The 19,260-nt window shown below is 33.7% G+C and overlaps 3 protein-coding genes and 1 non-coding gene across 5 annotated transcripts; 3 read left to right on the top strand and 1 right to left on the bottom strand.

Annotated features, from left to right (window-relative positions):
* Nucleotides 1-1,581: 1,581 nt before the first annotated feature.
* Nucleotides 1,582-8,330, top strand: LOC125816478 (protein DETOXIFICATION 46, chloroplastic-like). Its single transcript, XM_049496089.1, has 14 exons — nucleotides 1,582-2,011; nucleotides 2,464-2,558; nucleotides 4,814-4,922; nucleotides 5,063-5,118; nucleotides 5,539-5,594; nucleotides 5,927-6,065; nucleotides 6,194-6,331; nucleotides 6,411-6,479; nucleotides 6,581-6,691; nucleotides 6,957-7,085; nucleotides 7,348-7,425; nucleotides 7,854-7,925; nucleotides 8,076-8,138; nucleotides 8,229-8,330. The coding sequence occupies exons 1-14, from the start codon at nucleotides 1,582-1,584 to the stop codon at nucleotides 8,328-8,330; spliced, it is 1,647 nt and encodes a 548-aa protein (XP_049352046.1).
* Nucleotides 8,331-8,744: 414 nt separating this feature from the next.
* Nucleotides 8,745-15,166, top strand: LOC125816477 (protein DETOXIFICATION 46, chloroplastic-like). Its single transcript, XM_049496088.1, has 14 exons — nucleotides 8,745-9,356; nucleotides 9,495-9,589; nucleotides 9,744-9,852; nucleotides 9,980-10,035; nucleotides 10,670-10,725; nucleotides 12,120-12,258; nucleotides 12,395-12,532; nucleotides 12,612-12,680; nucleotides 12,784-12,894; nucleotides 13,563-13,691; nucleotides 13,975-14,052; nucleotides 14,658-14,729; nucleotides 14,878-14,940; nucleotides 15,025-15,166. The coding sequence occupies exons 1-14, from the start codon at nucleotides 8,900-8,902 to the stop codon at nucleotides 15,124-15,126; spliced, it is 1,674 nt and encodes a 557-aa protein (XP_049352045.1). The 5' UTR covers nucleotides 8,745-8,899; the 3' UTR covers nucleotides 15,127-15,166.
* Nucleotides 15,167-15,345: 179 nt separating this feature from the next.
* On the bottom strand, nucleotides 15,346-18,042 carry LOC125816482 (uncharacterized). Of its 2 annotated transcripts, XM_049496095.1 has the most exons (3): nucleotides 17,495-18,042; nucleotides 16,013-16,228; nucleotides 15,346-15,689 (listed from the first exon to the last, which is right to left on the bottom strand). In XM_049496095.1, the coding sequence occupies exons 1-3, from the start codon at nucleotides 18,002-18,004 to the stop codon at nucleotides 15,630-15,632; spliced, it is 786 nt and encodes a 261-aa protein (XP_049352052.1). In that variant the 5' UTR covers nucleotides 18,005-18,042; the 3' UTR covers nucleotides 15,346-15,629. The 2 variants fall into 2 exon arrangements, with proteins under 2 accessions (XP_049352052.1, XP_049352051.1); XM_049496094.1 differs by lacking the exon at nucleotides 15,346-15,689 and having other exon boundaries at nucleotides 15,739-16,228; nucleotides 17,495-18,041.
* A 289-nt stretch (nucleotides 18,043-18,331) lies between these two features.
* Nucleotides 18,332-18,403, top strand: TRNAL-CAG (transfer RNA leucine (anticodon CAG)). Its single transcript has one exon. It is a non-coding gene; the product is annotated as a tRNA-Leu (tRNA).
* The last annotated feature ends 857 nt before the right edge of the window (nucleotides 18,404-19,260 follow it).

Genomic DNA, 19,260 nt, shown 5'->3' with positions numbered 1-19,260 from the left:
TTTATTTGGTAAGATTGAATAAACAATTGGGGCTATTTTAATAGTTTTACAACTTATGAGATTCTTATGTTTATGAGAAAATATACAACACAAAAATTCTATATCGCATGTCTAAACAAAACTTCAATTTCATCTCATAATGCCATATTATGATATCATATCATGATACCATATCGCATGGCCAAACGGGCCCTTAAAAGAAAGTGTCGAAAATATTTTTGAATTTGATACAAACTATTAGTTTCGTTTTTAAATTTCTTGAAAATATTTTTTTATTTGACTAATTAAACTTAAATATACCCCAAAATGCATCATAACATAGCAAGTGGTTTCAAACTCTTGTAGGAGCATGTGACTCTTAATAAAAGATCGAGAGATGTGATGAAAACACTCTTAAACTTGACGAGAATTTATGTGTGTATTTCCCTCATGTTGTGAGATATGAGTGTATTTAATTTCAGTTAAGCCATATCCAACCCATCTTTTATTTATTTATTACATATAATTATATATTTTTCTTAAAAATCAACTTCAACTAAATTCTCTATTTTACTTCCGGAGAAAGATTTTTTTCTCCCCTCATATTTTTTAATTCTCCTTTGTTTTCTTATTTCATAATATCAATCTTTTCTTCTTTTCCAAATAATTACCCTAAGTTATTGTTGTAACTTTAAAAATTATTAAAATTACTTATGATCTTATTCCATTTTGAACTATTGCATCAAGTATTTTCGTACTCATTAAAAGTGTAGTTTAATAATTTATCACTATAATATGAAAGTGAATTGCTTGAATTATCATTTAAATTTTGTACATTCCTCATAGTGAAAAATAATTATAATTTTAAATTACATTTTAAATTGGCAAAAATTAAAAAAGAATTGAAAAATTATTAATTCAAGATAGAAGTAGTACACTTGTTAATAACATATTTTTAGATGTTATATTATATTAGAAAATAATTACGAATATTAGAGACTTAGTTAATGATTTATTGGTCTTACATGATTTATAGGAGTAATATTATATAATATAAATAATATTAAAATAATTTAAAATATAAAATATATAATATTAAAATATTTTAAAAATAAAATAGAAAAACCTGGGGTTTCAAAAAAAAAAAATGTTTATAAATAAAGAATATGAATTTTCCAAAGTGTGATCGGAGAGCTTAATTTCTATTTTATATAATAATACTTCATCCGATTAAAAAATAATGACTTAGTTTGATTTGAAACGGAGTTTAAGAAAAGAATTTTTTTTTTTAATCTTGTAGTTCTAAATAAAGTTAAGTCTATCAAATGTACCAAAATACCTTGTAATCATGTGACCTTAAACATATCACGTGGATAATTGAAGTTAAAGTGTTGTTAAAAAAAAAATAAGTCATTCTTTTTGAAATAGAGTAGACGAAAAAGAAAATTTAATCATTCTTTTAGAAACATATATATTATATTATATATATATATTCCATAAAGAGAAAAATAGAAATAAGTTGTATTACGAGACTTTCTCCATAAAAAGTAATTTTTTCTTTCTTTTCAATCAAGCACAGCAACCGACTCTTCATCGCAAACAATGAATCTTCAAACCCTGATTTATAAATCTCACATTCCGAATCAAATCCCTAAAATGAATCTGAATTTCTCTTCCACACGTCTCCAAAATTGTCAGGTAACGCCATTGAACCGAATCTGCAAACACCGCAAGCAAATAATTACTGCTTGTTTAAAGCAAAAGATTCCAGTGAAACTAGAGAACTTGAATCCGGATTCATGCATCAGCGATGAACAACAAGTAAAAGCGGTAACACTTGGAGAAGAAATCCCAGTGGTAAATTCTAATGGTAAAGAAGAATTCTCTGGCAATGAAAGCATTTGGGATCAAATGGTGGAGATTGTAAAGTTTTCAGGGCCAACAGTTGGTTTGTGGTTATGTGGACCTTTGATGAGTCTCATTGACACTGCAGTTGTCGGTCAAGGAAGTTCTATTGAACTTGCTGCTCTAGGTAGAGATCTCACTGATCTTGCCATTTCTGGATGTCCAAAATATTCTATAAGCTTAAGTATTAGTTAATGATACTCTCAAACATGTCCCTCATGTGCGAGCCCATTCTTTTTCATGGGCCAAACATATGGAATTTTATTTTATTTTTAAAAATTTGGGTGGTGGTGAGATTCGATTTAGGACCTCTACCTACTCTATACATGTTAAAGTGTGTGATTATCTCATCTAAATACTTAAGCTGTCAGAAAGATCACACTTTTGAGTTAATATCTTATATGACCACTCAATTTGAATCACTTAGAAAGTCACTACTCAAAAATGACACAATAGTTGAACGGGATAATTATGTATTAACTCATCATACTTTTATACAATTTCCATATTGAGTGGGACGAACGGAGTATAATGTTGTTTAAATGTTCAGTGATTTAGCTCGACTTTTGTAATTGGCAGGTCCAGGAACAGTGTTTTGTGATAACACAAGTTATGTTTTTATGTTCCTTTCAATTGCCACTTCAAATTTAGTAGCTACTGCATTGGCCAAGCAGGTATGCTTTGTTGAAAATTCTTAATATTGGTATTATCTTTTAACTGTATCTACTTTCCCCAAATATTAGGTGCTTGGAAGTTATCATAGTATGGTGAACCTGTATATCAATATATAGTCGTTGGTATTTCTGTTTACTATTGCATTGTGAGCATCTTCGGTTATGGTGCAGGATAAAGATGAAGTGCAAGGTATCAATTGTTGTGGAAATATAGTGGCTTAACTAGCACACAATCACAAACAAAAAAATAGAGAAGGAAAAATTCTAGACATAATTAACAAATAATTAACACATATATGCATGCAGTGTTCCTGTTTTTGTTCATTAAGAGCAGGAAATGCTTTATCTATCTCAAACTCATGTTATTATCTTCAATATTCAACTACCCATCCGTTAAAGTGGGAAGTTAGATTGTGTGGTATCATAGTAGATTTATTACAACAAAAACAGTTTCTAATCTTACGAACATTAGTTAGCTATAGGTTTTAGAAATATTTACAAAGAATACTAATTACTGTTAAAAATACATATTCAATAGTAATAATTAATTTATTACCGTTAATTATTAATTAATTATTTTTGTTGTTATGATTGCTGTGTTAAATCTCCTTGCCGGATCGACTTGGAATATGTGAGATAGGAGATGTGTGTTGCTAACAAACTGAAAAAAAAAGCATGATGTATGCATGTGACAACTGTAGCTAGGGGTGTTCATGGTTTGGATAAAAACCGATCCAAACCGAAAAATCAAATCAAACCGATTAAATGAATTGATTTACTTTGGGTTTTAGATTGTTAAAAATCGATAGTATTTGATTTGGATATGGTTTTGTTCGGAAAAAATCTAAGAAATAATTGAATCGAACCAACAAGTTATATACATAAATTTTATTATTATACATACATAATATATTATATTCATAAACAATTTTAAAGATTTTATATATGTTTCATCAAAATTTATTTATAATTTACTTATGAAAGAAAAAATGTCCAAAGTGAGAACAAATTTCTTATTAGTTTCATGTATATGAGCATCTATGAAAATTCTTTGTGGGTCTGAAAATGTCATTGTCTCTTCCTTCTATGCCAAAATAGTGAATTTTGAAGTTTTATTCAGTAAATTCAATGATTCAATGATCGAAAGTTCTGTAATGCTAGTCATTCTAACTATTTTTTTGTTTTAATGGATTGTTATCACTCTTTTCACGTTTCTTTTATTTTTATGTATGGTTAATAACCGAATAACCAAACCAAAACTGAAAACAACCAAATCGATAAATGTGTATTATATTTGGTTTGGTTTGATTTTGATAATTTTAAAATCGATTAAATTGGTTTAGTTTTAATTTTGACGAATAACCGACCCAAACCAAACCGTGAACACCCTAACTGTAGCAGTGTTGATATAAGTCAAGATTCTAACTTCTTTTTGGCACAAACTGTACGCACAAGTACATTTACATAATGATATAGTGACGACAAGAGAACAACTTTTTGGCACAAACCCTACGCACAAGTCGAGGGTTAATTGTTTTATTCCCCAGATTGTCCACATAGAAACCCTAAAAACTCGATCGAAATTTAGGAAAAACTTCAAAAAAGTGTGATGAAAATTGTATCCCACGGAAGAGTTGGAGCTTCTTCTCCATGGGCGACGAGCCTATCGGAGCCCTTCTTCTGCTCCAAAATTACCGTAAAGAAATTCTTCTTCAAAACTTCTCCAAAACAGAAAACGTAGAATACAAATCTCAAAACCGATGACTAGGCGAGAAAACTCAAACTCAAACTGTTAATTGGTCAGGAGTTAATTGAGAAAATTGACTTAAATCTAAAAGAAACAGAGTATATTGAGAGAGTATTTTTTACCGGCAATGGTCAAATGCCCATAATATTCGAGTTTATTAAGCAAATTAGTGGCAACTGTTTTGTTATAGTGTGAAAACAATATAGGCATTTGATGTCAAGCTTCAGTGCTCGCAATTCAACTGTTAGTAACAATCTTCTAGGCAAGAAAAAACTATCAGGAACATTCTAATGCATCATATATTCCTTTTTCAAATTCAATTCAAGATTCATACCTATAGTCGTCCATACAACTTGTGGTCGAGACTCCTGCCCCAAATTAAGGGATTCGATGACTTATGCACTAAAGCTCATGAGGTGGATTGGAATCACTGCTTCTCTTTATTGTCGCGAGTGGGTCTGTGTCCTTCTCATTACAGTCCTCATGAGCATCTTGGATTATGGTGCAGGATAAGGACGGAGTGCAACACCAGATATCTATACTGCTCTTCATTGGGTTGGCCTGTGGTGTTGTGATGTTAATCTTTACAAGATTGTTTGGTACTTGGGGCATTACTGGTATGTATCTCATTCTCTTTTTGGTGGTGAATGTATCTATCATTCAATATGTATACTATTCAGAATGTTCCTTTCTTCCTTCAGTAATGGTGTAATTTTTATGAGCAACTAATGATAAATTTGTCTCCGATCCCTTTCAGCTTTCACAGGGGCACACAATACGGAAATAACAAATGCAGCAAATACTTATGTCCAGGTTATTATGCTACTTCTGTTAGTTGTTAGTGCATGTTCTGCTGGATAGTAAGAGAGGTCCAATGCAAATTGGATATATTTATTCTGGTGATCTTTCGAGAGGCATCTTATCTAGAGTCCAAAGACTTAGCATATAAAGGAAGGTTTGAATGTTGTATTGTTTCATATCACTGTTAGATGACTTAGGAATTGGAAAGTTGTTGGCAAATTGAATGAATGATATACAATATTTGATTATCTGGATTTCTTATTGCCAATCTTCAAAGTAGGGTTTCATCCGTCCTAGTTCAAATTTGCTATAGCAGGGATAACAATATTTGGTTGAAAGTTCTATCGTTCTGGGATATAATCAAGTCAAATCTACTTGTGCTTGGTTACCTGAGCACACTTCATCTGAATAGAATATCTTTTTTTGTGATAGATTCGAGGATTGGCATGGCCTGCAATGCTTGTTGGTTGGGTTGCCCAAAGTGCAAGGTAGCATCTACCTTCTGATACTCTAATTTGTATATTATGTAATCAGTGCGCTTTTAGATAATTTGTACTTGAATTTAGTTGGCTGAGTGATCTATAAGGTTGTGTTGAAATCTATTATGTTTCTTCTTCATATTTGCAGCGATACTTTTACAAGAACCACTAACATATGCACTTAGTTCCTATGGCTACAATTTGAAATATGCATTCCTTGGTCAAATTATTGAGCTTTAAATCTGAAAGCTGTTTATGATTTTCTGCTGGTGATTTTTTTGTTAAGTGTATTGGTCAGTATGTTTCAGTGTATAATATAGTCTTGTTAATGGGATATACAGTTTAGGCATAAAAGACTCATGGGGACCTTTAAAGGCTTTGGCAGTTGCTACTGCTATTAATGGCATTGGCGACATAGTCTTATGCAGATTCTTTAATTATGGTATTGCTGGAGCAGCATGGGCAACGATGGTGTCCCAAGTATGCCACAAACGCCTTTCCTTCCTCTAAATTATTTTGATCTGCTCTTCAACCCTGTCTCCCTCTCTGCCTCTCTCTATTTTCATACTCTTTATGGTTATATTCCTAGCTTACATGCAATATTTTAGGTTGTTGCAGCTTATATGATGATTGCAGCTCTGAGCAAAAATGGGTATAATGGTTTTGCCTTATCTGTCCCATCATTGGATGAACTTCTACAGATTTTCATGCTTGCAGCACCTGTGTTCCTAACAATGATGTCAAAGGTTTGTTTGACTCAACTTCATTTTCGGCTTATATGAAAGAAGTGACTATGTTATGTATCTGATAGATATTGAATTCAAGGTGGCATTCTACTCTCTACTTGTCTACTATGCTACATCAATGGGCACATACACTGCTGCTGCACATCAGGTTAGTTTTTGTTGACTAATATTTCAGATGTATTTTCTTCTTGCATCATTCTAATGCAATAGTCAGACGGATATTAACACTAACATTACTTGCCTTATTAGGTCACACGACAACTGTACTGCATATTTACAGTATGCATTGAGCCGCTCTCTCAAACAGCGCAGTCATTTATGCCTGAATTGTTACATGGAGTGAATCGGAACTTGTTGAAGGTCTTAAATTTATTTATGTAAAATTTACAGCATCCTGCATCTATTTTCTTACTACCACTTCCAAGCTTGAAAAGCTATCATAAAACGTTCCGTTATATCTGTAAAAAACTCTTCTTTGAAGAAAGCCTCGACTTCCATGAAATATTTTACTCTGATGTCCATATAAACTGTCATGTCTATTCATTCTCCAATTGACAACTTTAGAGTTGTGGTCCATGCATTTTTCTTTAATAGGACATTTTAAAAGATGAACACTGTGAATCAGGCCCGGATGCTGTTGAAATCGCTTTTGATTATTGGAGCATTAAATGGATTAATAATGGGAACTGCTGGAGTGTTAATGTCATTGTTTTTCTCCAAAATATTTTCAACTGATCCTTTGGTCATACAAGAGGTTAGTCCCGAATTATAATTCACTTTTTATCCTCTTTTTTGGTCATGAGGATATATATTAATCCTCTCCATGCCGTCTTCTTTATGAATAATTTTGCACAAATGATAAAGAAAAAAAATACTGCATAAAATAAAAATAAAAACAAGACAAAGAAAGCTGTGTGAATTTTTCCATGTTACACAGGATTAATATTGTGTAAGCATCATCATTGTATCAGTTTTTTTTCTGATCTACTAATTGTTCTCACCTTCTATTGGTGCAGATGCATAATGTACTGCTGCCATTATTTCTAGCTCTCTTGGTAGCTCCGTCTGTTCTTTGTCTTGAAGGAACCTTGTTGGTACGGTTTCATACTTGTTCCAAATTATGTTTTGATCATGGTAAATAGTTTGGTTGACTGTATCGATTATTTTTATCTGAAAGTTTTGTTTATTTTGTCTATGCCTGCCATAAATTTAAGAAGTATGCTCTGTTTCATTGGAGAAATATATAGCATTTCAAGTTTATTAAGGAGCAAGTACTACTGGGTAGGAGGGGCTAACTAGGTTGAATTTATTTGTACAAGGAATTAACTTTTTTCTTCACGAGGAATTTCATTTATGAACTATCTGCAAAATCAATACTATAATAACCTTATCATTTTGCCTTGTGATTGTTTACATTTATAATTTACTTAATTGTTATTGTATGATAAGATATCTTTTAATCCTAAAAATGGTTATTTTGAAGCTTTTATCTCAATTGTGTGATGATCTGATTACGTTATAGGCTGGAAGAGACTTAAAATTTTTGAGCATATCAATGACCTCCATATTTGGTTTGGCTTCTCTTCTCGTCTTGGTAAGTCATTTCACTTATTTTCAATGAGTCCCCTCATGATTTAGTTTGCAAACAAACTTTTTTTTTTACCCTTGCTCAGGAAGCTAGATTTCTTAAATCTTTTTCTAATTAAACAGAATACTATTCACTAATTATTTTGATCTCAAACAGCTCTTCAGCAGTAAAGGATTTGGTTTGTCGGGGTGCTGGTTTGCACTAGTAGCTTTTCAATGGGTAACTTCATTTCATTAGTTTTTTTTTTACTCTTTGTTTGCTAAAACTGGCTCATGTTGTTTTCCATTTTAACTTTCGTTTTCTTTGCAGACACGATTTTTGGTAGCTCTACGGCGACTCACGATGGTGGATGGCATGCTTTATTTGGAAGGCTCAGTTCATGATGAGTTTCAAAAGTTGAAAGTTTCATAGGGGATTATTATGTTCGAGACAATAGTCACCACGTCAATTTTTACATGCATTTTAATTTATTTTTTTTGAAAAAAGGCAAGGGGAGGAAAAATAGGAAAGAGTATTATAACCTGAGAATCAAACTCTCAGTAACAAAACGAAATTTCAGAAGCAATGAATAAAGTTCGTTTGAAGTGTTTGCTAATATTATTTTTTTATGATTGAATATGAGTTATGACTCAAGTGCACCTACATGAAAAATTCAGACAAATAACTAAAACTTTAGCTATTTTTTTAATATGTACTTTAGTTAAAAATGCATAATGTTAGACTTGACAAGTCAGATAAATGTCAATAAAAAATATATGAATCATGACTTTGTCAAATTTATAAATATTCAAAGCACCACACAAAATTGGATATTTGTGGACTTCAGGACAGTTAGGGAAACGCTGAAGCACAAGTATATTCGAAGCAGGCGCCAATTTTCAAGTGGCTCAGAAAACTTTCTATTTACGCCTTTACGGCCATAATTTTCCCTCTGTTTTTTCTATCTGTTCAATCAAGCATCGAAATCTTCATCGCTAATAATGAATCTTGAAACCCTAACTTGTAAATCTCACATTATTCCGATAGAAATCCCTAAATTCAATTTGAATTTCCATGTTGATTTTTCTTCCACCCGCCGTCGAACTTGTCGGGTAACATCATTGACCCGAATCTGCAATCACCGCAAGCGAATAATCACTGCTTGTGTAAATCATAGCCAAGAGATTCCAGTGAATCTAGAGAACTTGCATTCGAATTTGAATTCATGTACCAGTGATGAAGAACAAGTAGAAGCGGTAACAGTTCGAGAAGAAATTCCAGTGGTAGATTCTAATGCTAAAGGAGAATTTTCTGGCAATGAGAGCATTTGGGCTCAAGTGGTGGAGATTGTAAAGTTTTCAGGGCCAGCAGTTGGTCTATGGTTATGTGGACCTTTGATGAGTCTCATTGACACTGCAGTAATCGGTCAAGGAAGTTCTATTGAACTTGCCGCTCTAGGTAGAGTCTTCCCATTTCTGGATGTCAAAAATATTTGGCACAATCGTACTTTTATTCATTTTCCATATAAAGTGGGATGGGTTGAGTATAATGTTGTTTAAATGTTCAGTGATTCAGCTCGAGTTTTGTAATTGGCAGGCCCAGGAACAGTATTTTGTGATAACACAAGTTATGTTTTTATGTTCCTTTCAATTGCCACTTCAAATTTAGTTGCTACTGCATTGGCCAAACAGGTATGCTTTGTTGAAATTCATGTTATCATTTAACCGTATCTGCTTTCCCCAAATATTAGGAGCTTGGGAGTTATCATAGTATGGTGAACCCATATATCAATATATACATTTTCTGTTTACTCTTGCATTCTGAGCATCTTGGATTATGGTGCAGGATAAAGATGAAGTGCAACATCAGATATCTATATTGCTCTTCATTGGGTTGGCCTGTGGTATTTTGATGTTTATCTTTACAAGATTGTTTGGTACTTGGGGCATTACTGGTTAGCATCTCATTCTTGTTTTGATTGTGGATTTATCAATCATTCAATATGTATACTATTTGAAATGCCCTCTTCTTCCTTCAGTATTTTTTATGAACAACTGATGTTAAATTTGTCTTACTTTCAGCTTTCACAGGGGCAAACAATATGGAAATAGTAAATGCAGCAAATACTTATGTCCAGGTTATTATGCTATTAATTATTAGTGCATGTTCTCTTGGATAGTAAGAGAATTTCAATAGAAAATGGATATATGTATTGTGTTCTTAGTTGCGCAGACTCTTCACTTTTGATGCCACACCCATCTCGGATTCTCCAAAAATACACTACTTTTGGTGAATCCGACACGCACCCGTTGGCACTTTTGAAGAGTCCGAGCAACATAGATTGTGTTTATCTTTCAAGAGACATCCTGACTTATCTGGAGTCCAAAGATTCTAAAATAATGTTAGTTTTGAATGTTACATTGTTTCATATAGCTTTTAGATGACTTATGTTTGAATATCCTGCTAACTGAAACAAGTAAGTTATTTCTGGTAAGGGACAAGGAAAAAAGTCGTAGGAGCTTGGAAGTTGTTAGCAAATTGAATATCTGAACTTCTTATCGCTGATCTTCAAAGTGGGGTTTCATCCATCCTAGTTCAAACTTGCAGATAAAGACATTAGGTCATTTGTTATACTTCCAGAATTCATATGCTATAGCAGTGATAATAATATTTGGCTGAAAGTTATATTGTTCTGGGATGATCAAGTAAAATCCACTTGTGCTTGGTTACCTGAGCACACTTCATCTGAATAGAATATCTTTTTGTGCTAGATTCGAGGATTGGCATGGCCTGCCATGCTTGTTGGTTGGGTTGCCCAAAGTGCAAGGTACCATCTACCTACTGATACTCTAATTTGTATAGCATTATGTAATCAGTGTGCTTTTAAATAATTTGTACTTTAATTTTGTTAACTGAGTGATAAATAGGGTTGTATAGGTAGCAATCTACAATGTTTCTTCTTCATAGTTGCAGGGATTCTTTTACAAGAACCACTAACATATGCATTTAGTTCCTATGCCTACAATTTGTCAATGTTCTTTTTCTTGTCTGCACAATGTCCTGTTTCATGCTGTTCCGGCCACAGAATCAATTGACGGGAATTCCAAGCCCCCAAATTTATTTCTCACCATATTTCATCTTCCTCTTCCTGTTGTGCTTTTCTCATTGATGCAAGTTCTCTCCCTATGTGTGATCAGATTCAAACTGTTTAGTCCACTTTTCTTCTTTATATGAGAAGAGTAGCACCATTAGTGGAACGAGGGGTTGCTCTGATGTTAAGCACCCTCCACCTCCAATCACAAGGTTGTGTGTTCGAGTCACCAAGGGAGTAGAAAAGGGAGCATAAAAGGTGGGAGCTCCTAGGGAGTGGTAAAAAAAGGATTGCCAAAAACAAAACAAAATAGAAATGTTGGTGAATTTTAACACACATACTGAACTCTTAGTAGATGATGAAGATAAGCACGATTTTTTAGATAATGAAGATGAAACAATTGTTATAAGTTCAATAAGCTAATTACCCTATTTAGATGGAAGGTCCATGAGGCTTGAAGCACAACGCGAGAAGTGAAGTGCGCAACTTAGGAGAAATTAGAAATACCAAGTATATGTGAATTTAATACTATAATAGTAAATTGATAGTAAAACTAGTTTCAGCATCCAATATACAAAGATTCTGACATTAGTCCAACTCTTCAAAATTGAGATTCAAAGTGCCAAGCACTTCTCATTTGTATCATTGTTTGAGTTACACTTTTCTCTGAAGCACATGGCTGCACCCGTGAAGGGATAACCCCTTGCTTCACATCAACTGATGCAGCGTTGGTTTTAATAGTACTGGTTGGGAGACATTTGAGCATGATTGTCTTTGCTTGACATTTCCTTGATTAATATAATTTTTTCTTTGATTAATATATATTTGTTCCAATTGACTATCATTCCTGATACTATTTTTTTTTACTTTAATGAAATCTTGATGATGAAGTTTCTTAAAGAAAGAAACGACACTTATGGATAACTGTCAATACTGAAAGTTCTTAATGTTTTTCGTCCAGTATTTATATGTTTGAAATGTGCATTACTTGTCAATCTTTTGAGCTTTAAATCTGAAAACTGTTTATGATTTTCTGCTGGTGGTTTTTGTGTCAAGTGCATTGGTCAGCTGTTTATGATTTGCTGCTGGTGTTTTTTGTATTAATATAGTTCTTGTTAATGGATCTACAGTTTAGGCATGAAAGATTCATGGGGACCTTTAAAGGCTTTGGCAGTTGCCACGGCTATTAATGGCATTGGCGACATAGCCTTATGCAGATTCTTTGGATATGGTATAGCTGGAGCAGCATGGGCAACAATGGTGTCCCAAGTACGCCAAATATGCCTTCCCTTCCTCTAAATTTGATCTGCTCTTCAACTCTCTGTCTCTCTCCCTCCCTCTCTCCATTTTCATACTCTTCATGAAAATTTTAGGTAATATTCCTTGCTTACAAGCTATATTTTAGGTTGTTGCAGCTTATATGATGATTGTAGCCCTGAGCAAGAAAGGGTATAATGGTTTTGCCTTATCTGTCCCATCATTTGATGAAGTTCTACAGATTTTCACACTTGCAGCACCTGTGTTCTTAACAATGATGTCAAAGGTTTGTTTGACTCAACTGCATTTTCGGCCTGTATGAATGTAGTTACTATGTTATGTATCTGATAGATCTTGAACTCCAGGTGGCATTCTACTCTCTACTTGTCTACTATGCCACATCAATGGGCACACACACTGCTGCTGCACATCAGGTTAGTTTATGTGGACTAATATTATACATGTATTTTCTTTTTGCATCTTTCTAATGTAACGGTTAGATGAATGCTAACACTGACGTATTACTTACCTTATTAGGTCATGCTACAACTATTCTGCATATTTGCAGTATGGGGTGAGCCTCTCTCTCAAACAGCGCAGTCATTTATGCCTGAATTGTTGTATGGAGTGAATCGGAACTTGTCAAAGGTCATAAATTTATTTATGTAAAATTTACAATATCCTGTATTTATTTTCGTACTACCACTTCCAAGCTTGAAAAACATAAAATTTTCCATTATGGGCGTGTTTGGTATGGAAGAAAACATTTCTTTTTCTATGTTTGGTTGGTCAAAATGTTTGGAAAATATTTTCTCTAGGAAAACAAGTTCCTTAAAAATAAGGAAAATGACTTCCCTAATGGAAGTAGGGAAAACAAATTGTATAAGTGGCATTCTATGGTTATTGTCTCCTCCCCACCCACCCAATCCCCCAACCCCATCCCTTGACCATCCCACCCCCACTCCCCATCCCATCTCGCCTCCATAGTGTTTTGCCAGACAACATATAAATGCTCTTTGGATAATATTTTTTTGCTTACTTACCAAACACTAGAAAATAAGTAAGAAATCCATTTGTTTTCCAAGAAAACATTTTCTAGGAAATCATTTTCCGTGGAAAACAATTTCCTTCATACCAAACACACTAATATATCTGTACAAACCTCTTCCTTGTGGAAAGCCCTGACATCCATGAAACTTTGACTGTGATGTCAATGTAAACTGTTGTTTCTATTCATTCCCCAATCGACAACTTTAGAGTTGTGTCCATGCATATTTTTTGATGGGACATTCTAAAAGATGAACACTGTGAATCAGGCCCGGATGCTGCTGAAGTCCCTTTTGATCATTGGAGCATCAAATGGTTTAATACTGGGATCTGCTGGTGTGTCGATATCATGGTTTTTCCCCCAAATGTTTTCATCTGATCCTTTGGTCATACAAGAGGTTAGTTGCATATAATATTTGTCTTTTTATATCCTGTGACTTTTCAATTTAGATGAAGTTCACAATGACACATCTCTTGGTCATGAGAATATTAATCCTCTCCACACCCTCTTTATTATGAATAATTTTGCTACTTGGAGCAAGCAGAAAAGATAAAGAAAGACACACTGCATAAAATAAAAACAATGCAAAGGGGGAGCTGTGTGAGCCAAATAAAGATTTTATGTCGGTGAAAATAATTTTTTTCTGATCTGCTGATTGTTCTCACCTTCTGTTGGCACAGATGCACAAAGTACTGCTGCAATTATTTCTAACTCTCTGGGTGTCACCATGTGTTCATAGTCTTGAAGGAACCTTGTTGGTACGGTTTCATACTAACTCTAAATTATATTTTGATCATTGTAGATATTTTGGTTGATTATATCGAGTATTTTTATCTGAAAGTTCTGTTTATTTTGTTTATGTCTGCCATAAATTCAAGGAGTATGCTCTGTTTCCTTGGAAAAAAATTTATACCATTTCAAGCGTATTAAGGGGTAAATACGTAGGAGGGGCTAACTAGGTTGTGTTTATTTGCACTAGCAATTAGCTTTTTTCTTCATGAGGGTTTCATTTATTAACCATTTGCAAAATCAATATGTACTAGTGAGTACATTAATTCCTACGAGAACATAATCCGACAATCAGCGAATTGATTAATCCAAAAAACCGTAGATGTGTTTTAGTTTCTTGGGAAAAAGAGCAGCAGAGCCACCTTCCGTTTCTTTTCCTTTTTCTTGTAGACGTTCAGCACCTACCCAAAAATATTTCCATCTTGTATATTGTTGAAGCCATTACCATTTGCCTTGTGATTCTTTACATTTATTTTTATCGTTATTGTATGATACTATATTTTTAATCTTTATTATTCTAGTTATGGTTTTTGAAGCCATATCTCAAGTCATTGATTATCTGATTACTTTTTAGGCTGGAAGAGACTTAAAATTTATCAGCATATCAATGACCGCCATATTTGGTTTAGCTTCTCTTCTCGTCATGGTAAGTCATTCCATTTATTTCCAATGAGTCCCCTCATGATATACAGTTTGCAAACTAACTTTTTTTTATCCTTGCTCACGAAGCTATATTTCTTAAATCTTTTCTGATAAAAAGAATATTACTCACTTATTATTTTGCTCTCAAACAGCTCTTCAGCAGTAAAGGATTTGGTTTGACGGGGTGCTGGTTTGCTCTAGTAGCATTCCAATGGGTAAATTCATTTCAGCCTTTCTACTCTTTGTTTGCTAAAACTGGCTCATGTTGTTTTCCATATTAACTTTCTTTTTCTTTGCAGACACGATTTTTGGTAGCTCTACGGCGACTCACTTTGGCGGATGGCATACTTTATTTGGAAGGCTCAGTTCATGATGAGTTTCAAAAGTTGAAAGCTACGTAGGGGTTTAATATGGACGAGACAAAAATGCCCACATAGAAAATGTCCAAATTTTGTTGTTACTTGTTAATATCAAGTTATTTGATCCACCATGTCATAACTCAAATGAGTTGAGAACGAATTATTATTTACTTATTTAATATTCGGAGCGCTATTGTAATAGTACTTTTTTGGTATTGTAATATTCCTGAAAGCATTATTATGGTTTGTACATCCAAGTCCTGAGTTACCAATCTACTTATTAATATGCTGTGCAGTATTTGACATATAATTACTTTGAAGCGTGTGATTCGTCTAAAGTTACATCAACTAAACAAACATAAATAGAATGATGGGGTTTTCCCAGTGCAGTGACCACAAAAAGTCAGAACTATGATTACGAGACTGTAAAAAATTAAGACATCAAGGACCCATGAATAGTGTCCACTATTCCCTTACAATGAGCCATGGGAGTATTGTGGTGGCTACTGCGGAAAGGAAATTAAGAAATGAGCCACAATGAAAGATCAAACCCTGCTACTTCCTCGGCGACTACGAGCATATGATCTAGGTACCGGTCCTTTATCCTGCACATAAGGAGACCCCAAAATGAGCAAGGATGATCATGAAAGAAACAAAGGAGAACAATGTGTATTTATTTGCACTCAAGGGTGTTGCCTAGCGGTCATTGAACTTGATAAAAACAGTAGGAAACCAATTCAAAATTCTAATATGGACAAAAGGTGCTCATTTGTCCAAAGCCTTCTTAGGTAAATTACTTCGTACACGTCCATAGGTGGAGTAGCATGTACCCGGTGTATTAGTGGAACCCAGTAAATTAGTGAGAGTTGCACAAAAGCTTAGCTAGGAAACCAGTGTTATAAAAGAAACTAGATAAACAAAAGATGACCTGAAATGATCGCCTCTCTGCATATTGTTTTTGTTTTTTCAAAAAAAGAATTTGAGCCTGTTTCTTCTTCTCTTCAGCTTTCATTTTTGTCAGGCTTGGACGGTAGAGAATCACAGTCCTACCAATTTGACCAACAACCACTGAGCCAGTTGCTTCCTCCAAATGCTTTACAACATCATCCAGCTCTCCTCCGGGACAGGTACCATGGATTTTGAGCTGCATATAACAATGAGGGCATAAAAAACAAACACAAGACCAATGCGTTTTATCACATTAACCAAAACTTAACACATTGCTAAGAAGATAATAAGCGTTCACCTTAGGTGAAGTAAATTAAACTCTATTCATGTCCCACCGCGAAAGGCCCTTATTCATCAGCAGATCAACTTATGATCATCAATTTGAACATTTGTCACTTTTACCAGCACAAGACACATACTTGATAAAAATGAGCATCTTGCTAAATGCGCTTAGCCTAAACATATATATATTGATCAATATTTCTCACACTCCCAAGTGCTAATACAACTATCTATAAACAGATTTTAACCAATTACTAATTTAACAATGTCACAAGCATAACTAGCAACAGAATTTTCCCTCTTTTCTACACACCTCTACTTGCTAGTAACCAGAATTATTAACCTCAACAACTTAATAAACATTCAGATAAACGCAATCTCATTAAAGTTATAACTATTCATAACATGTTTGTGCGAATTTGAGTTCCATGCTTTCATGATTTCAGCTAAAAAAACCTTTAAGCAACAGAGGAAGGAACTATAACACAGGAAACCATTTAGCAAGATCAATATCACTAATCAGATTACATACTTGTTACAATGTACAATATCAACAAACTAAAATGGCAGGCAAGCACAAACAGTTCCACCGTTTGAACAACATGCCTAAGTAAGATTCACAGCAAAATTAATAACCAAATTTTACCTATTTACTATGTTACTTATCAAACATAAAAATCATCTACACTTGTTAAAAAGTCACTGTTCTTGTTTACTAATTCAGAACAATTTTTTTTTGTTTATTTATGAGGTTAAGGTCAGCACAATTAGCCCCCTTCGACCATAGATTTTGAAGTAGAAATATGAAAAATTGAGCTTCTGAAGTTGTGTTTGTACCGGCAATTTACTTGGAAAAAGAAGTTGAAGTTTTATTTGTGGAAGTCCAAAGAATACCAAAACTGGTGTGAGCCAATATTTTGGAAACTTGAAAAAATATTCAAATTTCATGGCCAAATATATATTTGAAGATAAAATTTTCAAAATCTGATACAAAATCTATGACCAACTAACTGTTAGCTAAAAGTTCTGAAGGCCAATTTCGCAACAGAAAAAAAAAATCGCACTGATTTGAAGATAGCCTTTCCAGGCATAACGATTCAATATAAACCCTAAACCCTAACTAGTTGCCCAAATATTTGAGTAAATTGTATGCCAACAGCAAAAAATTGAGAAAATGTACCTTGAGAAGCTCATTAGCTTCAAGAGTCTCCTCTAAAGCCATTACCACAGTATCAGTAACACCAGATTTGCCAACCTGTTGGCTCTTTAGCTTCTTCCCTAAACTATGTGCATACGATGCCAATTCTTTCTTCTCCTTCACAGTCAGGTTCGGCAATTTCGCCCTTAATATTTTTCTCTCAGACTCACTAGGCCTGGGGGCAGTAACTTCTTCATTTTCTTTTACAGTTTCCTCGGCTTCCACATCCTCAGAAGATTCCAAGAGAGCTTGAGAAGTACAGCTAATTGGAAGGTTCGAGAAAGTTCTAGAACGAAGGAAGATTGATGTATGGGTCCGAAGAGAGGGGAAGAAGGAAGGAGAATTGTTGGTGATGGGATGAAGTGACGTCGTTTGATGGGGAAAAAGAGAGAGAGATTGCTTAAGGAAGGAGAAAGAAAGGATGGGAGCGGGTCGGAGCAGGCGATGGAGAGCCATGGAGGAAGAGGAAGAAGATAACATTACACTACTCATTTGCTCAACGCAGCGACATCATTTTGCTTTGTAATTTTTATTTTATTTTATATTATTACCTCTTTCTAATTTATGTAATTAGTTTAACTTGATATAAGAAAAAATATGTTTTAAATTTATAATTTAAAGTAAGTCATCATAATTCATATTTATGTTGCTATAAGCTAATTAATTAATTAAGACTTTATAATTGTTCATTCATGTATGTATATATATGTTTTGTTCGAGTTCATTGTAAAAATTAAAATATTTGTTTTCTTAATTTGAACTGTGTGAATATTGTAAAATAGATTAGGTAATATAAATAGGTAGTAATTATAACAGGGTGGGTGTTTGGTCTAGTGGTATGATTCTCGCTTCAGGTGCGAGAGGTCGTGAGTTCGATTCTCGCAACAACCCCCCCCCCCCCCCCCCCCCATAACTGCTATATCTTTCTTTTTTTTTTGTATTCTTCTTGTGTGTGAACCACTTAAATGTTCATTTTCTCATAAAATTTAATATTTTATTGTTGTTTAATAATCGGTATTTCAAAATTCATGGTCTAAATTAATTTAAATTTATGCAACCTGTAAAACGCTTCTAGATTAATTTAAATTTATGCCACGTGAAATCTATTTAAGTGAAAAACGTTTGAATATGCAACTTTTAATTTTGAAATTGAGAAATTTATCCATATCATCACATTAATATTTGTTGATAACCATTTAATCTTTGGGAAAACTACACAAATTGGACCAATTAATGAAACTACTTACTCAAGTTAGACTCAACACAAACTATTCATCTTTAATGAATCCGCATCCCAAATTATTTACGGCTATATACCCTGATAATATCAAACAGTAACCAGTAATGTTTTTTAGTACTAATAATATAATAAAGTTCAATGTAAAAAATAATACTCCCTCCGTCCCTATTTACTTGTCCATATTTCCTTTTTTAGTTGTCCCTATTTAGTTGTCCATTTTGACAAATCAAGAAAGGACAACAATTTTTTTCCTATTATACCCTTATTTACACTTCTTGAAAATTGTAAAAGTGTATGTTGTTTCCCTCCAATTTATTTCACTTGAATTCAAATAAGTGATGGTAATTTTGAAGTGAAAAGTTGTCATAAGGGTAAAATTGTAACTTCACTGTGCTAATCATTGTTGCCTTAATCTGTGTGTCATTTCTAAAGTAGACAACTAAAAAGGGACGGAGGGAGTATAAAAATCATTTGAAATATGATTTCTTTTTCTGGATGGATAGATGAT

The sequence above is a fragment of the Solanum verrucosum genome, unplaced genomic scaffold (assembly GCF_900185275.1).
Source record: "Solanum verrucosum unplaced genomic scaffold, falcon-dt-bn FXZP01000261.1, whole genome shotgun sequence".
In the NCBI taxonomy this organism is placed as follows: Eukaryota; Viridiplantae; Streptophyta; class Magnoliopsida; order Solanales; family Solanaceae; genus Solanum; species Solanum verrucosum.
This window is presented reverse-complemented; position numbering and strand designations above follow the sequence as displayed.

Bases quoted from the DNA above. Each gene is read 5' to 3' on its own strand.
- LOC125816478 (XM_049496089.1), top strand. From the start codon at position 1,582: ATGAATCTTCAAACCCTGATTTATAAATCTCACATTCCGAATCAAATC. The intron at 5,595-5,926 runs GTAGCATCTACC...TGGGATATACAG, and splicing joins TGGGTTGCCCAAAGTGCAAG to TTTAGGCATAAAAGACTCAT. The intron at 7,086-7,347 runs GTTAGTCCCGAA...CTATTGGTGCAG, and splicing joins ATCCTTTGGTCATACAAGAG to ATGCATAATGTACTGCTGCC.
- LOC125816477 (XM_049496088.1), top strand. From the start codon at position 8,900: ATGAATCTTGAAACCCTAACTTGTAAATCTCACATTATTCCGATAGAA. The intron at 9,590-9,743 runs GTATGCTTTGTT...ATTATGGTGCAG, and splicing joins CTACTGCATTGGCCAAACAG to GATAAAGATGAAGTGCAACA. The intron at 9,853-9,979 runs GTTAGCATCTCA...TCTTACTTTCAG, and splicing joins TGGTACTTGGGGCATTACTG to CTTTCACAGGGGCAAACAAT.
- LOC125816482 (XM_049496094.1), bottom strand. From the start codon at position 18,004: ATGAGTAGTGTAATGTTATCTTCTTCCTCTTCCTCCATGGCTCTCCAT. The intron at 16,229-17,494 runs GTACATTTTCTC...TGTTATATGCAG, and splicing joins AAGCTAATGAGCTTCTCAAG to CTCAAAATCCATGGTACCTG.